General features: G+C 38.4%; 1 protein-coding gene across 1 annotated transcript in view; it reads right to left on the bottom strand.

The window, feature by feature from the left end:
- CSMD1 (CUB and Sushi multiple domains 1) overlaps positions 1–20,216 on the bottom strand; it is a 1,701,396-nt gene that overhangs the window by 240,010 nt on the left and 1,441,170 nt on the right. Inside the window, exon 38 of the mRNA XM_074989136.1 lies at positions 6,174–6,292. Coding sequence (XP_074845237.1) covers positions 6,174–6,292 — 119 coding nt within the window. The remainder of the gene's footprint in view (positions 1–6,173; positions 6,293–20,216) is intronic.

Here is a 20,216-nt window from a genome sequence, read left to right as displayed (position 1 = left end):
CTGAGTGCATTCAACCAACTACCTGCTGGTCGGGTCAGGTGATTGCCTCCCGAGGTCCACAACTGGGGACGCCCAACCTCGTATTCGTCTTTCCGCGGAATTGAGTGACCGATCCAGCTTGGCTACGCTGGTATCGAGAGACGCAGAGAGGGTAAGATACACCCATGCTAGGTCTCTGACTTTTTTTTTGTGCACATCTAAAGAATTAGAGCTCTGTAACTAGATGTCATTGTGCCAAGATATCATTGTGTTAGATGGTAACAGATATCTTTGTATTGGATTGTAACGTAACTTGTTAACACCTGTACTTTGCTAGCATATAAGACGTAAATAATAGCCTTTTGTAACCGCACGCTTATAACTGTAGCTTAAATAAACTTGTAACTAGTTAAGCTCTGAGCCTAACTATTTTGTTAACCCTTTTGTCACTGCAACACAGCCGGCACAACAAAAGAACGTTAACCGTTTGGTTACTACAGCCTGGCCGTGGGTGAGTGTGCTAGGAGCTGCCTGCTCTAACAGTAAAAAACTGGGTTGCTTAGGACCCAGGGGAGTACCTCACCGCACATTACCTGGCCACCGGCTAACACTAGACTAATACTCTTTACAGTGCTACATAAATTAACTGTTGATTAAAGTGTGATATGTTCTGGGTTAAATTAACTCTGATCAGTAACACCCTTTCTCCTCGCTAAACATGTAAAGGCCTTGCTCCTTCAGAAAATAAAACAGTGACATTTTGCAAGACAAATAGCAAATAAAGAAGTTAGTATCCACAGTACATAACACCAACAATTAGGATTGGTCTGAAACCTTGGATTTCAAAAGCATTTTGCTGCTCTACAATTATTTTCTTTCTTCTCTGCGTTGGTAGGAAGACAAGACTTTTGGATGGGACAGGGAAGAAAGGAGTAAACCAAGACTTTCTCTATAGTCCAGTGATCAGTGCACTAGCCTGGGCCAGAGCATACCAAGGTTCAAGTTCCTATGCTTTCTGATTTGGAGTGATCCAAATAGGAAAAACCAAAACAAACAAAAGAGCTTCTCTTCTCTTTCATAAGTTTGGGCAGGAGATTTTAACATAAGTTGCATAAAAACCAATATATTTTCATGGAACAACACCCCTACCAATAATATATTTAAGTGTGTTAATTTACATTAAAATGCAAAGAAGTGAGAAAATTAAGGTGTGAAATCACTTAAAATTTATTTAATTTTATCAGAATTATTTTTGTGCAGTGACTCAGATCATGTATCCTTACATGTTATTTTTTCTCAAGTTTTCATCATCATTTTCAAAGAATGATCATCAATATTTGAAAAGAATCCCTGATGTAAGATGAATGAGTGTCATTATTGATTGGGATGCCTCAAGTACTGAAGTGGAATATTATGGTTCTTGGCAATAGACTAGGAAATCACAGAAGCATCAAACTGTTGAATCAATAAATGAGAGAACCAGTTCAATACTTGATTTGCTTCAAGTATGAGAACAGTCCTATCAATATTCAGCAAAGCACTTAAGCATGTGCTTAAAAGTGAGCATAAAGTTAAATCCCATTAATGTTCATGTTTTAGTACTTTTCTGTACCAAGGTGTAGAAGCCACATTTGCAAAAGGTATTTAAGGTTTCTTAAATTGCAGATGGGTACCTAAGTGGTTTTACAAAAGCACTTAATTCTCAATAGCGTCAGTTAGATTTAGGTACCTATTCTGCTTAGATGCATTTGTCAAGTCCCACTAGATAATGGATCTGCATCTTTAGGATCCTAAGTAACTTTGTCAAGGTATACATTTAGAAGCAGTGATTCTGAAAAAACAGTTGGTAGTTGTGGTGAACAATCAGTCAAATATGAACTGCTAATGTGATGCTGTGGCCAAAAGAGTTATCACAGTCCTGGATGCACAAAAAAGGGAATTTTGAGTTGGAGTAGGGGGGTTATTTTATTTCTGCATTTGGTACTGGTGAGAGCACTGCAGGAATATTGTGTCTTGATCTGCAGCGCACAATTAAAAAAGGATGATGGTAAATTTATGAGGAATCAAGGGAAAAAGCCATAAGAATGACTACCAGATTAGAAAACATGAGTTGTGGGCTAGACTCGAGAGCTTAATCTATTTATTTTTACACAGAGAAGGTTAAGGGGTGATTTGATCACAGTCTGTAAGTACCCATACAGGGAACAAGTCTTTAAAAATAGGCTGTTTGATCTAGCAGAGTAAACTAAAAGACCAATGCCTAGCAGTTAAAGATAGCAAAATTCAGAAAGGAGATGCTGATTTTAATGGTCAGAATAATTAATTATTGCAATAATTTACCAAGAATTCTGATAGAGTCTCCATAACTGGCAATGTTTAAATGAAAGGTGGATATTTGTTCTAAAAGTTATCTTTTAGGAATTATTTTGGGTAAATTCTATGTACTGTGTCATACAGGAGAACAGAATAGATTATCTCAGTGGACCATTTTGGATTTAGGATCTATGAAATCTAGCCTTTGGTGCATAAAATGCCAAAAAGTTGCCGCAAGGAGAATTAGCCTAATGAAGTACTGCATATTCATCATAGCACTTCATTAGTAATCTCCCATCAGGCTGATTACCATGTCCCCTTTGAAGCAGGAGGCAAGTGTAGACATAGCCATACAGACACAGACACAGACATACATATGTACATCAATGTTTCTGTGTACTAAGAAAATAATGGTTAAATATACTTGAGTGTCTAATTATTAGGAGAAACTCCTTAGCTCATATTCCAAAACTTGTTACCTGCTTTTAAGCTCTCATCTTTATTTAAAATATTGATGTACAAATTTGCCTTTAGGAATAAAGTAAAATTAATAATTTAAATTCGATCTGTAGAGAGAGTTAACATTATGTTCCACAGAATTTTGTGCTCATTTCAACAGAACATTATGACCCTTGATCAGTAAAGTTGATTCTATTTTTTTTGTGTATTTACCCTTCAAATCTCCTGTTAGGTTAGGGTTAATAATACCTCAGAATTAATAGGAAAATTTCTTCACTTTAAGACTCCAAGGCATAAGGATCTGGTGACAGAGGGGCTTTTTGCCAGCCGGGGCACGTCCACATGGCCCCTTTACTGCAGGCACTCGCCTCTACTGAGACCGAGTTATTGGACGGCTATGCTAATGAGCTGTGGGACCATGCTAATGAGCAGCCATTTGCAATTTGGAGGTTGCTTATTAGCATGGACCTACCGAGAAAGCCATGCCATGTACACCCAGCCTAAAAGTATTGAGAAGAAGTCTTGACTGAAAACTATATTTTCAAATTAAAAATGGGTTTTGGTTTAAGTATTTTATTGAAAAATATATTGGAGGAAGGGAAATTTTTGAGGAAAGCAAGGGGAAAAAAACCTATTTCCCTGCCCCCCACCACAGTTTTGAATGATTTCTAGCATGTTTCTGAATGTTTAACTATCCAAACATAAAATTAATAAATATCTTATGATACAATTCAGAGGAGATAGGCCAGGCAAAATTAAACATTAAAGCTATGTAAAAACACATGTAGGCTATGTCTACACTTGCCCTCTACTTCAAAGGGGGCATGGTAATCAGCCTGATGAGAAATTACTTATGAAGTGCTGTGATGAACACTCAGCACTTCATTCGGCTAATTCTCCTCCGCGTCAACATCAAAGTATCAAACTTCTAAGTGTCGGCATGCCATGTAGCCGCAGGCACTTCGAAGTGCCCATGCCACTTTGAAGTTCCTTTACTCCCCCTTTACTCCCCCAAACTTGGAACTACTGTGAGGTAGCTGGAGGGAACTGGGGGAGTGAAGACAGGTTTAAGCCTGTGGATGCGGGGGGGAAGCTGAGAGAGATGAGAGCTGTTCAGGGCTCTGCACCCCAGCCAGCTCCCACCAGGCTGTTGTGGGGTTCTTACGCACCCTGCCTGGGATCCTGTGGCTGGCACTGCCAGCCAGGTCTCCTAGCCCCAGCTGACTCCCAGCTGCAGGGCTGCCAGAGTCCCTGCACCCTGCCCTGCTTTTTGTAAATCTTATGCAGGACAGTTTTCCAAAATTGGGCAACCCTAGCTGAGAGATGTTTAAGACTGGGGGGAGGTGGGGGCTGAGGGCTGAGAGGGGTTTAAACTGGGGGAGTGGGGGGTATTTTGGGGCTGAGAGTTGGAGGGGTTTGTTTTTCCCAAGGAATAAAAGGGAATAAGGGTTCTTTTGAAGATGGGGTTTACTTTTGAAAGAGCTGTGTCTACACTGCTTTCCTTCTTTCGAAAGGGGAGCATGCAAATGAATCACCAGATATGTAAATGTACACCTCATCTGCATTTTCAATTTTGCTAATTTGCATTTCTCTTTTGAAAGAGGAATGCAAGTGTAGACACAGCCACACATGCATACACCGCTCTTGGGCCACACATTCCCTTTCACAGTTTTAGAATCACTTCCCATTGACCTCTGTTGCTTTTATTCTAAAGTTTACTGGAAATAAAATCAAACCTGTCTTTCTGCCAGATATGAATGATATGCCTGAAGAATTAGGGACAAATCTATAGTTAGTTTAAACTGACACAGCTTCACTGGTTTCATGGACCAACACTAATTAACATGATTCAAAATTCTAGCCAATTATGCCTTTTATAACCTTTATATTTTTTAAAACTTTTGAACCCTTGTTGAGTTCAAACAATTGTCCTAGCAGAGAACAATTGATTATATCTGTCTGAGAAAGACATGCAGAGATGCATAAAAATTTAAACTTTCTTTTGGAGCAGAATCAATACATTGTAATACAGATTTCTGCAAAGTTCTGAAAAAACTATTCAGATCATTCCTAGAGGATTTTGCCAGAGAAAATCTTTAAGCAGCTTTTGTATGCATCCTGGAAGGTGTCACAGTGTATGGAAGCAAACCTGACTACAAAATTCATGTTGAATTGAGTTTTGAATTTATATGGAAATAAAAAAGATGAAAAATAAATGTGTACCAAAGGGCCAATATGCTATATTGTAAAGGAAGTCTAGATTATAAAATTTCTGTTTATCATAACAGGACAACTGCATCTGAGCAAAGGAAAGTCAAATACTGGGGGGAAGAACTGAATTAACCCCATTGGACTGCTTGCTGCCTCAGAGAGAGAGTGGCACAAATAGATTATCCATGCTTAGGCTTTACATACACAGCTCATTTCGTAATAAAGGCAGCTCTTTTTTATGAATATGTAATTGTGTTTTCCCAATACTGTATTTATTTATTTGAATTTGTTTGCCTTAGTAAGCAAAATTAATTAGGAAGTAGGAGAGCAAGTATACATTATGATCCATTAAGACAAGGAAAAAAGGCAATCGTCACAGGCAAAAACTGTTTCTATCAGGTGAATAGACTTCTTATTGTCAGAGACTAAAGTAATGCTTGCATGGTAAATATCTCCAGTGGGTGCATTCCCGTGTCATATTTCTTTTCTTTAGACTTTTTTCATACATTTATTGTTCACGAAAGATGTCACTGGAAACTGAACTTCTATTTTTCAGAAGAATGTAAATATCACTGAGATTGACACTATATATTCCCATCAGTGCATCTCAAATTAGATTTAGAAGAACCACTTCTAGAAGTGAAAGAATATACTTCAGTCTCCATGTCCTTTTAATCATCTGTCTGTCAGACTACAGTGCCAGTCTGATGACAAATTTACACATTGGAGAACACGTTGTAGCTATGGCTGTACTTACCTGGTCATCCTGAATAGTTTCTAGCAACTAGCTGGTGAGGTTTCATTACTTTTGAAAAGCAAAAAAAAAGCAGTCTAGTAGCATTTTAAAGACTAACAAAATAATTTATTAGGTGATGAGCTTTCGTGGGACAGACCCACTTCTTCAGATCATAGCCATACCAGAACAGACTCAATACTTAAGACACAGAGAACCAAAAATAGTAATCAAGGTTGACAAATCAGAAAAATATTATCAAGTTGAGCAAATCAGAGAGCAGAGGGGCAGAAGGGGGGGAGTCAAGAATTAGATTAAGCCAAGTTTACATAAGAGCCCCTATAATGACCTAGAAAATTCCCACCCTGGTTCAAACCACGTGTTAATGTGTCGAAAATACTCTTTAATTTAAATCTGCATTTTTAATTATGACCCATAACACACTATGTTTTGAAGAAAAAGAAAGGGAAATGAGTACCTGTAATGTATATCCTGGCTCACATTGAAAAGACAAAACATCATTCACCATATATCTATCCCCAATTTTGATGCCATTGCTAGGAAGTGTTGGTTCTGGGCAAGCAGCAAGGCCTACAGCTGAAAAAATGTAAATATAAAAATTAAAAAAGGAAAGGTAAGTGAATGAAACCTCTTCTTGATTCTGTTTATGACTTCTTCATGGCATATTACAGAGAATAGACAGTAAAAATTAGCTAAAATCACATTTCATTTATTTAATATAAAACGTAATTGTGCTTCAAATGAAGGACTTCAATCTTTATGTGCTCAGAAATTTCAAGCAAAATCCAAATAGGCATATTTATATGCAAATATTCTAATGTCTGTCTTATGAACATTCTTTTTCTGGGACTGTTTAACTTTTTCATCTCTAAGTTATTACTTTAAATCATAAATATTAGTATCTAAAGTGGGAAAATTTGCAGGAATTGCACACATCTTAATTAACTTAATTTGCTTCTTCTACTGGTCCTATTGGTCACAGAAAACCCCACTTTTTTATTCCTTCCTTCTGTCCCTCATCCCTGCTATATAAACACTGGATTTTAATTGTCTTCTCTATAATTTGAGAAAGTGGGTCTTACCCACAAAAACTCAGTACCTAATAATTAAAAGGGTGCTACAGGGCTACTTGTTACTTGTGAAGCTACAGACTAATGCAGCTACCTTCCTATGTCTCTGGAAATAGTTTTCCAGTCAGTTGTACACCCTACATATAATATCCTTTTACGTGCTATTTCCCTTGTTTGCTTATTAGAATACTATAAGAGATTGTATCAAAAGGTTTACTAAAATCAAGATAGGCATTTCCCACTTCCCCACTAACCACAAGGCTTGTTACCTATAAAAAGAAGCTATTAGTTTGGTATGACACCATTTGTTCTTGACATCTCCATGATGATTCCTACTTATCACCTTATTTGTAAACTTGACTACTTAGTGACTGAGAGATAGCTGTCAAAACAAAAAGCCCAGTCAAGTAGCACTTTAAAGACTAGCAAAATAGTTTTTTAGGTGAGCTTTCGTGGGACAGACCCACTTCTGCAGACCATAGCCAGACCAGAACAGACTCAATATTTAAGACACAGAGAACCAATAACAGTAAGCAAGGAGGACAAATCAGAAAAAGATAATCAAGGTGAGCAAATCAGAGAGTGGAGGGGTTGGGGGGAAGGTCAAGAATTAGATTGAGCCAAGTCTAATTCTTGACCTTCCCCCCCACCACTCCACTCTCTGATTTGCTCACCTTGATTACCTTTTTCTGATTTGTTCTCCTTGCTTACTGTTTTTGGTTCTCTGTGTCTTAAATATTGAGTCTGTTCTGGTCTGGCTATGGTCTGAAGAAATGGGTCTGTCCCACAAAACCTCACCTAATAAATATTTTGCTAGTCTTTAAAGTGCTACTTGACTGCTTTTTGTTTTCATAGTGTATAGACTAGCACGGTGTCCTCTCTGTTACTAGAGATAGCTGTGTTAAGTCTGTATTCTATCGAAACCAAAAAGCTGTCATGTAGCACTTTAAAGACTAACAAAACTGTTTATTAGGTAATGAGCTTTCCTGTGTCACTATCTTTTTGGGTAATGAAATTAAGTTGATTGGCCTGTTATTCCTTGGGTTGTCCTTATTTCTCCTTTTTATAACTTGGCAATATATTTGCACTTTTCCAGTCCTCTAGACTCTTTCCTCTTCCAAAACTTTCTTGAGACACTTGCTAATGGCTCAGATATCTTCTGAGTCATCTCACTGGGTATTCTAGGATATATTTAATCATGGCAAATAGTAACAGAGAGATAGCCGTGCTAGTCTATATAGTATCAAACCAAAAAAACAGTCCAGTAGCATTTTAAAGACTAACAAAATAATTAATTTTGACATTTAATTAAAATTGACTCTTCAAAATCTTTTATTGAGCTAAAATGAAATATTTTGGTTAAAACAAACGAAAAAAGCAACTTTAGTTCAGAACAAGTGTTTCTCTTGATTTACCCCAATTTATTTCAGTTTGGCCACTGAATTTAAAAACAAACACGCAAACAAACAAAAAAACAAACAGTAATTCAGTGAGTCCTAGTTAGTCTATAAGGTGCCACAGGACTTCTTGTTGTTCTCAATCTCCCTGGACACTCAGTAACAGATTCAAAAGTAGCAGACCTGAAACAAAGAAATTCCAAAAATCAAATGGAGAGAGAAATCTCTGAGCTGCAATTTATTTGCAAATTTGATTCCATTAACCAAGGATTAAACAGAGACTGGGAGTGTCTCGCACCTTACAAAACGTGATTCTCTGCCCTAGGTGTTAGCATCTCCACATTAGACTGACAATGGTCCATATCCCCCCGTCTTATGTGATTTGTTTTTTCCTCTTTTGATACATACTACTGATAATGGGCCTTTTCCTCCCTGACTGAATAGACCTTGGAGGGGTAGCCGTGTTAATCTGGATCTGTAACAGCAACGAAGGGTCTTGTGGCACCTTATAGACTAACAGAAAAGTTTTGAGCATTTGCTTTCGTGAGGACAAACTCAATCAGATGCAGCATCTAATGAAGTGAGTCTGTGCTCACGAAAGCTCATGCTCAAAATTTTTCTGTTAGTTTATAAGGTGCCACAGGACCCTTCGTTGCTGAATAGACCTTGTCAGCTCTGGCCCTCCCTTTTACTGGGACCTGACTCTTTAAAATGCTCCCTTTTGACATTCAGGTTTATTTTCCCCTTAAACTATTCATTGAATTCAACCAGAATTTGAGAATAGCTTCGGTCTTCTAAAATGTATTTTTGACAAACTTATTATTTGCCAAAACAAAACAAATCACCCAAGTCCATTTACTACCAGATTTCCTATCTGTAGGAGACTGAGTTGGTTGATATAGGGACAGAGGATTGAATGTTATGCTAGATTCTAGAGGATCTACTTCTCAATGAGGTTTGGATGCTTCTCCTCTCTGTCATTTTGATTCCATTGTTTAGACCAGGGGGGAAAAAAGTGTTGGCATTCTCCTAGGTAATAAATTGTGGCAACAAAATGAGCTGTCACTTGTGTATTATGATTCTTTCTTATATACTTAGATCACCTGTGAGATAGACAACAATATAGATATTTAAATTACCATCTGAGCCAAGACTTCAGCAAGATAAACAGGACAATGTACACTTTATTGCACTGAACACAGCAAGAAATCCTGTGGCACCTTATAGACTACCAGATATTTTGGAGCATAAGCTTTTGTGGGCAATGACCTGCTTTGCCCACGAAAGCTTATGCTGCAAAATATCTGGTAGTCTATAAGGTGCCACAGGACTTCTTGTTGTTCTCGAAGACACTGACTAACAAGGCTACCTCTGTGATAATTATTGTACTGGTGCACTTGCTTCATGTTGTTAACATTTTTCCACAAAAGGATTCAGAGATGTAGGTTTCCTATTTTTAAACTGGAAGCTGAGATTCTGGGGAACAAGATGGCATCCTCCAAAACAAATAAAAATATGACTCAGGCCACTGACCAAGCATGACCCTTTCCATCTGAAGCCACACTCATAAGCCGTGTCTACACGTGCACGCTACTTCGAAGTAGCGGCACTAACTTCGAAATAGCGCCCGTCACGGCTACACGCACTGGGCGCTATTTCGAAGTTAACTTCGACGTTAGGTGGCGAGACGTCGAAGTCACTAACCCCATGAGGGGATAGGAATAGCGCCCTACTTCGACGTTCAACGTCGAAGTAGGGACCGTGTAGTCGTTGCGCGTCCCGCAACTTCGAAATAGCGGGGTCCGCCATGGCGGCCATCAGCTGAGGGGTTGAGAGATGCTCTCTCTCCAGCCCCTGCGGGGCTCTATGGTCACCGTGGGCAGCAGCCCTTAGCCCAGGGCTTCTGGCTGCTGCTGCGGCAGCTGGGGATCCATGCTGCATGCACAGGGTCTGCAACCAGTTGTCGGCTCTGTGGATCTTGTGTTGTTTAGTGCAACTGTGTCTGGGAGGGGCCCTTTAAGGGAGTGGCTTGCTGTTGAGTCCGCCCTGTGACTCTGTCTGCAGCTGTGCCTGGCACCCTTATTTCGATGTGTGCTACTTTGGCGTGCAGACGTTCCCTCGCAGCGCCTATTTCGATGAGGTGCCGCGCAACGTCGAAGTTGAACATCGACGTTGCCAGCCCTGGAGGACGTGTAGACATTATTCATCGAAATAGCCTATTTCAATGTTGGCTTCACGTGTAGACGTAGCCATAATGTCTTATGATCAGGGCTTTTTTTTTTTTGTGGTACATGCAGGTACTGCATACCAGTACCTTGACACCAATCTTTCCACCAGCCAGGGATCCCACAGCGGGGGCTGCCAGCGAGGCTTAGCATCCCAGCCAGCTCCCAACTGCAGGGCTGCTGGAGCCATTGCTGGCACTGCAGCAATGTGGGGCCGGGAGCTGGAGCCCCCACAGAAGGAGCTGGAGGCTTCGCAAAGCTGAAGCCCCTGTAGGCCCAGCAGCAAGTGTAGGGCCGGAGCCCCCACTGTACGGCCGGAGCTAGAGCCTCCACCAGCCTGGCAGCAGTGCAGGACCGGAGCAGAAGCCCCAGCCACAGGAACCCTCGCAAGAGGGAGGGAGGTGGGGAGTGTACTGGCTCTTATTTTTTTTAAGAAAAAAGCACTGCTTATAATAATACCTATTTTATGTCCAAAGCTGAGTTTATGAGAAAAACATAAATTTGTGGGCACACTTCAATGTGTTTTAGAACAGAGCCTGTACAGCACTCATCTTTTAAAGGTGTTTTTGTATGTTTGTTTGTTTTTTTATTTTGTTTCCTTCTTTTCTTATTGAAAGACCTAAGACTGAATTCTGCCCTAAGATATAAACACGTATATAAAATCAAAACCAACACTGAACCTATAAACAAGTTATCAAATATTACAAGACTAGTCTCTGTTCATGCTGTGGACTAGCTGTCTAGAATCTTGGTGTTCTCCAAACTGAAAAGGAAAATCTGGGCATGTTATCTGCACTTGTTGGGGATCAGGGGAAAAATCTTGCAAATGGGGAATTGTTTATAAACAGCATGGGAGGTCTTTGTCATATGCTGCAGTTCATACCTATTTTCTCAAGCAGGAATACAGTTAATAAGAGTGCAATATGTCATATAGGATAAAATAAAAATGGCTATGAGACTTTTTGAGTGTATAGTCAAGGGAAAACTATCACATTAAATTAATGCAAAGAATCTTCATTAAAATGGAAAAGGAATTAACATGGATAATAACCATGATGTAATCTATGTATGCTAGAAGCAAGTTTAATATATTATTTACTTGGTTTAGCTGTAGCAGTGTGCCATGGTAAGAAAACAGCAGAAGGGAACTTTTACACTGTGTGAGATGGGTTTCAGCATTTTCTGTGCATCTTTTAATAAACAGACAGTCAAATGATGCTTTTTTGACAGTGGTATTATGTACCCTTCACTTCACTGAGCTGCATGCTAAATCCAGCTAAATGCTACAGCTCTTACTACTTTCTAATAGATTCTAACTAGTTTGGTGAGAAGAAGTATGACTTGACAGAATGTTCTGTGCAGAAATTACATGATATTTGGCCTTACTGTGATATGTGACATTTTGGAGTCTGTTGTTCCAGATGGCTCATAATGCAACAATATCTCAAACTATCCATTGAGACCTCACTCTTTCCACAAAAAATATAATTGCACTTCAAGTAATGTTATTTACCATTTTTGATGCAGATAAGGTTTCAGACTTACATGCCCCCCCCCCCCTCATTCTCCATCATCTATTTATCTTCTGCCCAGGTATATAAATGTCTTACAAAGCCAAATATAAATACAAGAGGATGCTTGCTATTTCTCTCCTATTACTTCTAGCCAGCAATGATTATCATTTTTAAATACAATTAATTAAACTCATATTTATTTTACATTTTAGAGAAAGGAAAAAATGAAGTAGGTTTTACACTCTGATCATAAGTTAATAAGATTTGGGTCATTCTAATATTTCCAAGAAAAGAGTTCATAGTTCTGGGCCACCTGTTTTCAGAAATCTCAGTATGGAAGTTGAATATCTATCATTCCAGAGGAACATAGTTGTAATGGCTGGTCATGCTTACACTGAGGTTGCGACTATGCTAGCAAGCTCTTTCAAAAGATTCTTTGAGAGAAGGGGGCTCTTTTCAAAGAGCCCACGGAGTGTCTACTCACAAAAAGCATTCTTTGAAAAGTAGAAGGAAAGAATGTGATGCTCCTTTCAAAATCCCTCTTCCTTTTCCATTTCGGGAAAAGCACCCATTTTTGAAAGCTTCATTTGAAAGAAAACATGTGTAGACTCTCCACAGGGCCATACTTTCAAAAGGACAATCTTCATTTTCGATCCCTGGCCTGTTCTTTCAAAAGAGCAGGAGCCGCGTGGACGATCTCTTTCAAAAGAGCAAATCACTCCTTTGATCCTCTTTTTTTGTGTGTGAATGCACTCTTTTGAAAGAAGATCTTTAGAAGGAGATCTTCTGGAGGAACTTCTTCAGAAAGATCTCTGTAGCCGTAGCCTGAGTGAGGCAGTCCTTTAAGTCTCTAGGAGATCGTTGAACGTAAGGCCCTTGAAGCTGATTTCAAATTCAATGGGGAGGTAGTGTAGAATGAACAGTATAGAATTGCTGCTGAAATTTATTCCTGTTTAAGCTTATAAATGATTAAATATCATGAAATCTCACTGCTGTATGGAACAGTACATCTTTTGCAGCTCAGTGTCTAATAATATGCTAATCAGTTTGATCCTGCTGGATAGGTCTATGCCTTCAGATTCTGCTCTGGAGTTTCTCTATTTCTCAAGAAGTGTTCTCTGCAAGATGTACACTTTTGTGGCCACTCAGGAGAGATGGAAATGCCCAGCAGACAAGCAGAGCACCCACAGCTAGGTTTCTTCTTGGTATTGCACATTTGCATATGCATGTTTTATTCTGCATATGGATGGAAAGATTAGAGATAACATTCTTGGAAAGACAATAGGAGAGAAGAACAAAGAGGGGATCACAAAGAGCTTGGTTCCCCAGAGAGTGGGGTAGTTTTCTTTGCTCTGAGTACTCCCTGTGGCATGTCATTACCTCCTCTTCCACTTAATTTTGCTGTGCTTACTGCAGACAATTCTGAGTCTGTTCTTTCTCACTGCGTTGGTGCCCGAGATGGCTCTACCCTTGGGTTATTCCCTGAAGACTTGCATCACTTTTTTCTAGTTCTATTATAATAATGGCCTCAGGCTTGAACATTTCAAACCATCCTCTGGTTCTTCAAGGATGTTTCATGGTGTGTTAAGGCTCAGCATGATTAGAAGCAGGCTGAAAGCAGTATGTGTGGATTGAATAGGGAGTGTATGAAAACAAATTCGAAGGTTCACTAAAACAAGTACAATAAAACAAAATAAAGCCTCTTTGGCCTTTTTTGGCTAATATTTCTCATTAAAAACAAAGCAGGGCTCTGAACTGTAATTCATTTTATTCTTTTTTCTCTAGACTGAACTAAACAGTGGACAAACACGTGTAGACTTTTAAGTAGTCTGACTCCTATATAACAGTTTTTCTGACATAGAAAGTGTTTGATAAATGATAACTTGCATGGTTTTATTGTTCTCATCTCCTGAATGAATGGTAGATTTTGGCCCATTTATAATATGGGTTGAACCTCTCTAGTCCAGCTGTCTCTGATCCAGCAACATCCATGTACGGTCATGATTTCTGTTTGCCAGATGTCAGCTTATTGTGTGTATGACCAAGATTTTGTAGTCCTATAAATTTGTTTACAGCCACCAGTCCTGATTCTGTGTTCTGTACTGTCATTTAGCTCTAAATTACCCCTAAATATCTTTTGAGTTACCAGTGGAAGAGATGGCAATGCTGCTAAGTATAAGCATGTTTTTTTATGCTTTATTTACTTATTTTCTTGTGCCAATAAAGTGAAGTTGTGTAACAGCCCTAACACGTTGTTATGAAGAGAGCCAATAAGCCTTGGCTAGGCATAGGCTTATATAGGGTGCATCAGTACAGTCTTACATGAGTAAGGAGCATTTCATTTGCCTCTGAGAAATAAATATAAAGAGACTCACTCACTACAATATTGATCTCTCAGGGTTCAGCGAATTCCCTAGTTTGCTGCTGCTCAGGTCCCAGGGATGCCAGACTACAGAGGATCAACCTGTATTTGACATATACTACTAACCTTTTGGGTAGGCAAATAGGAATTTCAGAGGAAACTGGTGCAGTCTGTGGTCTTGGAAGTAGAGGAACTTGCTGAGTGGTGTCTTTGGTCTAATATTTCTTGGATTTCTGTGAGGTTTATGTAGTTGAACTGGAGACTCCTGAACAGGCCAGGTAAAACAGACCTATTTGTCAGTGTCTCAAGCAGGAGGAGGGGTGGGGAAGATGACAAGGACCTTTAGGGTTTTATCAGAATTTTAGTGTTTTAGATGAACGTTTTCACTTTATCTGCTTGTAACATTTCTAGTTTTATCAGTAGAGCTCTGGATCAAAGTTACACAGCCACAAGACATAGGGTTACAAGACAGATTGTAGTCAATCCCTTTGCCTGGATGAACCTAAGAACATCTTAGGAGACACAAGATGTTTGAACTGTCTGCTCAGCTGTGCTAGGAATAAAGAAAAGTGAACCTGAAAGTGCTCCTTTTCAGCATTAATTCAGTTTAGTTGGTATTACTGAAACTTGGTCGGAAGAGTCACATGAATGGAATGCTAAAATGCTAAAATGGTTACAGACTATTTAGGAATAAGTAAGTGGGCAAGATGGGGATGGGGAGAGACTCTCTCAAAAACATTTTCTATTTCCAAATAACTGACAATTTGGAATCAAATGAGCATGAACATTTATGGATTAGTGCCATAATAGACAAAACACAAAATTTGATGCTAGTCAGTATCTGCTTTATCTGCTTCAGAAGATCAAACCACACATAGGAACAGAATGACAGGGCTCTTAGGCACATATCTAAAATGGGAGAGGGAAAGAAAAGTACATGATCAAGGGAACTTCAATTTACAATACAGTCACTGGAGGGTCTCGTGCTGACAGATTTTAAAGGACATGTCTAAAATTTCCAAAAAATTGGGATTATCAAAGCAAACTGTTTTGAGATTTCCATAGTTTTGGTCTTTAGGTTTCTTCAGCTAAAATTATTTCCAAAATTCAAACTGAATTTACAAATAGCTTTGGCGACCCCTGCATTTCTTAGCAAATTTACTTTTTCCTGATTTGTTTCCCCAGCTCTAGCTATAAATTAACACTACTTGACTGAACTGCCTTCTTTAGGAACAGAGGAGATGTGGCATCCATGTGTACATCACAACTATGTTGTCCTCTATGTGTTCTTTATCTTTAGGCATTGTTTCTACTGTACACTGTCATATAGAAGGGGACATATTCCTCAAATGATTGTTGCAATATATAAAATAAAGCAATATTCTTTTATCTGACTCTCCAGTAATACCCAAGCAACACCGGAGTGTAGGAAACGTTACTTCTTAATTTCCTTTTATCAGTTTAAATAGCGAACTTTTTATAATTTACATATATTCATAAAAATAGTAATATAACAGCTACTGTCTGGCAGTGACGGTATTGTTCTTGTTACATAATGGCTTTCCTTACCATTATGAAAAAAATACACAGTTTTTTAATGCAGCTACACTTTGAAAATGTTGAAAATCAATTTATATACAAATTGTTATTTCAGCAAAATATTATATATTTTTTATATTCTAAGAAATAAATCTAACAGGATTATTTTAATAGCAACATACTCACTATTATTATTACTATCCTTTGAACCTGTAGTATAAATTATAAAACTTATATGACATCTTCAATTATACCAACTAAACATACTATTAAGAGATGAACATCTATTGACTCCATCTGTCACATAGGGAGACAGAGGCACTGAAAAATAAAATGGCTTTCCACAAAGCAAACATCATATCATGAGCAGCGTCAGGTATAACTCCCCATCCCCCCACCTAACCATTAGATTTTACAGTCTTCCTAGTAGTTAAGATTACAGATAAGAATAAGAAAGCTTAAAACTTTACACAATATTTCTATGCAATGTTTTCATTTAGAGGTATAGAATGAGTCAATTTACATGTTTTTGATGAGAGAACACAATCTTTTTATTTATTTATAAGCTACAAATGATCAAAAATAATATTCTAATTAACTATAATCACACCTTCACAGACTCATTTGACCTTGTCCCTACAGCAATTCACACTCAATGGTTATCTTCAAAAAATAAGAAATCAAACATAGTTTAATAAACATAGAATAAGAGATCTGTTGAACAGCTTTTCAAACAGGATTCCACCATACAATTAGCTCTCTTTCTTTCTGTGTATGTGTGTGAGTATAAAATGCCAATTATATAATGGATGTATTTCACTAGCTGAGAAAAATATAAATGACTATTTGTGTGGTTAAATGAAAAAAGAGAAAATTTAATCCTAATATCTGAGAGCAAAATGACTAAAACCCCAAAGATCCAAAGGCTCTGAAATACATTTAACTGGCCTCTGTGTGCAGTCAGTAGGAAAGGGAAAATATGTTAAATGTCAAGTCCAAGCAGTCAAAAAGACGGGGATTTGCTGTATGCTTGCTCTTCACAGCTCAGCTACTTCTTTGCAGTGTAATAGAGAACACATCAATGTCAGCATTGATAACCCCCTCAATGACCTTCTCCCACCTACTGCTTGATAAATACTCTCTTGGCCCCAGGTGCAGCACAAGACAAGTATACCACACGTTTATAATTACATATACGTTCACAATTACCTGTCCACACACCAGTGTCATGAATGACGGAAAGAAATCCATCAACAACATGTTCAACTATATTAATTCCCATTAGGGTCCATTACAAAAACCTGTCAGCAAAACAAGTCTTCCCTGACAGTTTGACCACTTATCACCCTGTACCTTTAGGATGCGTGGGGTGGGGTGTTTGGCTGGCTGGTTGGCCCAATGAAGGTAATAGTGCTCTAAGGCTGACCGGGTCGGGGCGGGGGGAGTGCAAACTGGGACTGCACGTTTTAAAAATGGGCAGCTCAGTGCCACAAGCTTTCCTTTTTACGTGGACTACAGCTGAAGCAGGAGCTACCCTCCCACCTTGTCAGGTGGTAAAATACCAGATTTGGTTAACCCCTACCATGGGCATTATGCTAGCATCCCACCTCCTATTAAGCAGGGCTGGTAAAGAATATTTTTCCCAGATGCCTGGTTACTATATTGACTTGGGTGAAGTTGAAGGTTTTTTGCCTTCCCTGCAGCAGGTTTCAGGAAAGTCTCTGTTCTTGCATGGCATGACAGGTGATAGGGTGATTATTTAAATGTTGGGTAAATATCTGCTGCAGGTACTCCATAGGAAAAATATACAGTAACTAGACAAATGGCATGGGAAATGACTTAAAAAGAGGTCTTAATCAAAGGAAAAGACAGGGTGGTTGGGTGACTCCTGTGATTGGCACAGCAGGGAGCCAAACTCCTCCATTCTTACAGAACACCTTAACCCTCCTATGAGGGGGTCGGCAACATATTTGCTGCAGGGACCTGATAGAAGAAGACAGAGAACTGATAACCCTCCACCCAGTAATTTTGGAATAAACATAGGGTTACCTGTACTCTATACTGTTATCTGCTGGTTATCCCCAACATCTAATAATAAGGTTGTGGCCTGATTAAACTCATGTCTAATGTCATCTGTCCTTCTTTTGGCATACTCAAACAAAAGAAGGTAATGCCTTTTTGGTGCCAAAAACCACAGTACAAACCTGAATTGCTCACAACTTTTAAGAGCAAAATTGTGCCTTCCCCCCATTTCTCTGTGGAAAATACTCTGTTGAAGTAAATAACTCTGTCCCCTATATTTTTGTGCATGCGAGTGTTTTAATATATCAAAATGTCAAATTGCATTTTTGTCAGACTGAAAAATTAAAATCTAATCTGAGGGGAAAATTACAAAAAAAAATATCTGTCCAAGTAGACCCTTATTATAATGGGGAGTATGTCTCTGAGCATAAATGAGATTGTGTGAAGCTATAAAATTCAGTCCATGTGGAACCCTTTGCAGGATGAGGGCCTGTTTTATTACAGGTGGCAATTTGTGTTTCATGACAGGTTTAACAGAGGAGCAACCTGAAGGAATAGACATATTGCACTAAGTACCTCAGCTTGGGTATGATCAATAGAATGACACATTCTTTAGAAAAAAAGAGTCCCTTGTTCTTAGTGGGGTGACTGATTTACTTTTGAAGAATTTGGCATCTTTGTGAAATAAGGATTACTAAAGATGTTCATCTATCTCTACTCCTCTTTCCAAGGACGTAGTTATTTCAGTTTTGAACAACTTTGGCATTTGAAAACCTATTTAACTCAAGGTTCAGAACAGCCTAAGCTAATTAAAATTCAGCTATGTTCTCAGGCATCAGCGTGCCATATGATCTTGGCTTATCTGTAACAGATAAACTGAGAATATCAGGAATAACATGACTTAAGTGCAGTCTCCAATACTTCAGGGTATCTTAAAGTTGGTATTATAAAATGTACATTTTATGAAATTTTATTAAACATACTATCTGTAGTTTAAAACTATCTCATACATTTTTGTTTGCTACTTATTAACCCAAAACTCCTACTAACTTAAAATGATTAGCTCAAAAGGAGTATTATGTAACTAAAAACAGATTGATGATTTCAGGAATTGACTATGTTTCATGTCTGTTGTGTATGTAAGAAAAGATGTATATTGTCGCATTTGCAAGTGACATCTGGGCAAATGAAACTCTAAAATGAAAAACCTGAATTGTAATGTTCCCAAACATAATTAAAATAAAGAGGTAAATAATTAAGTCATGTTATTTTATTTACTTGTGTTTGCTAATTATGAAATCAGGATAACCTATCCAACTGCAATGATTTTGATTTGTTTAGTGTTGTATTACATGTGCGTAATATAGCAAAATGTTGGTTGGGGTTTCTGGCTGTTATGAGAAATAATTGTGGTATTTATTTTATCAAAGTTTTGGAAAAAACATGCATATAAAATAACACTTTAAATGTCTAATATCTTTTCTGGTTCTCTTTTTATATTTTACCTCTTTATTCCTCAAACTAGTTTTTTGAAGACAAGTTAATTCCTACAGTACTTGTGAAATAACAAGAAACAATGCCACACAGTGGATTTCTTCAATATTTACAGTCGCCTGGTGACCAGAATAAAATTATTCAATGGTATTACCTATTTATATATCAACTTAATCAACTCTCTAAAGAATTAAATCTGGTTTAATGTAGGCTTTGTAGGCAATATCAATTAGCATCTTGAACCTAAAGAACAAATTAATGAGGCAAAGTCTATTTTATTTTGCTCTGTGGATTACATATTATCTTGTCAGCATGCTATGTCATTAGGTGAGAATACTTTATATCCACTTGAATTTTAAAATATATTTGGTCAGGGAACTATAGCTAAGGCCACCATTTTGGCACAAATATATTTAGTAAACTTAAGAGCTTATATTGGGGGGAAAAAAGAATAAGCCAAAGGGTGGAGGTGTTGGAAATTTGAGCCTATGACACACACATCCCACAATGGCAGGTCCTGTGCCAGGCATTGTGACCTAATACTCAGGTTTAGTTTATCTGCCTCTCCATGTCCGTCTATGGAGGGGAGTACGTATCACACTTGTAGTAGTAGGAGGCATTCTTCAGTCTACGTAGACTATGAATAGCGCCCTTTGTAGTTCCATTTGGGACCATCATTTGCAGCATCAACTGTGACTGTGAAGGCCCACACGAGAGTGACAGTCCTTGCTGCATCTGTTGCATGTGTAGTGGGTGTCTGGCAGGTCCTTACTGTGCTTTCTGTGGGGTCGCTTCTCCTCTGCTAGCTGTCTGATCCTCACCTCACCCTTCTGAAGGCCCTTGTGTTGTTTCTGCCTCCATCTGCTGCGATCATCTG

The sequence above is a fragment of the Carettochelys insculpta genome, chromosome 3, assembly GCF_033958435.1.
Source record: "Carettochelys insculpta isolate YL-2023 chromosome 3, ASM3395843v1, whole genome shotgun sequence".
NCBI lineage: Eukaryota > Metazoa > Chordata > Testudines > Carettochelyidae > Carettochelys > Carettochelys insculpta.
Note: the sequence above shows the minus strand (reverse complement) of the source record. Positions and strands in the feature narration are given on the sequence as shown.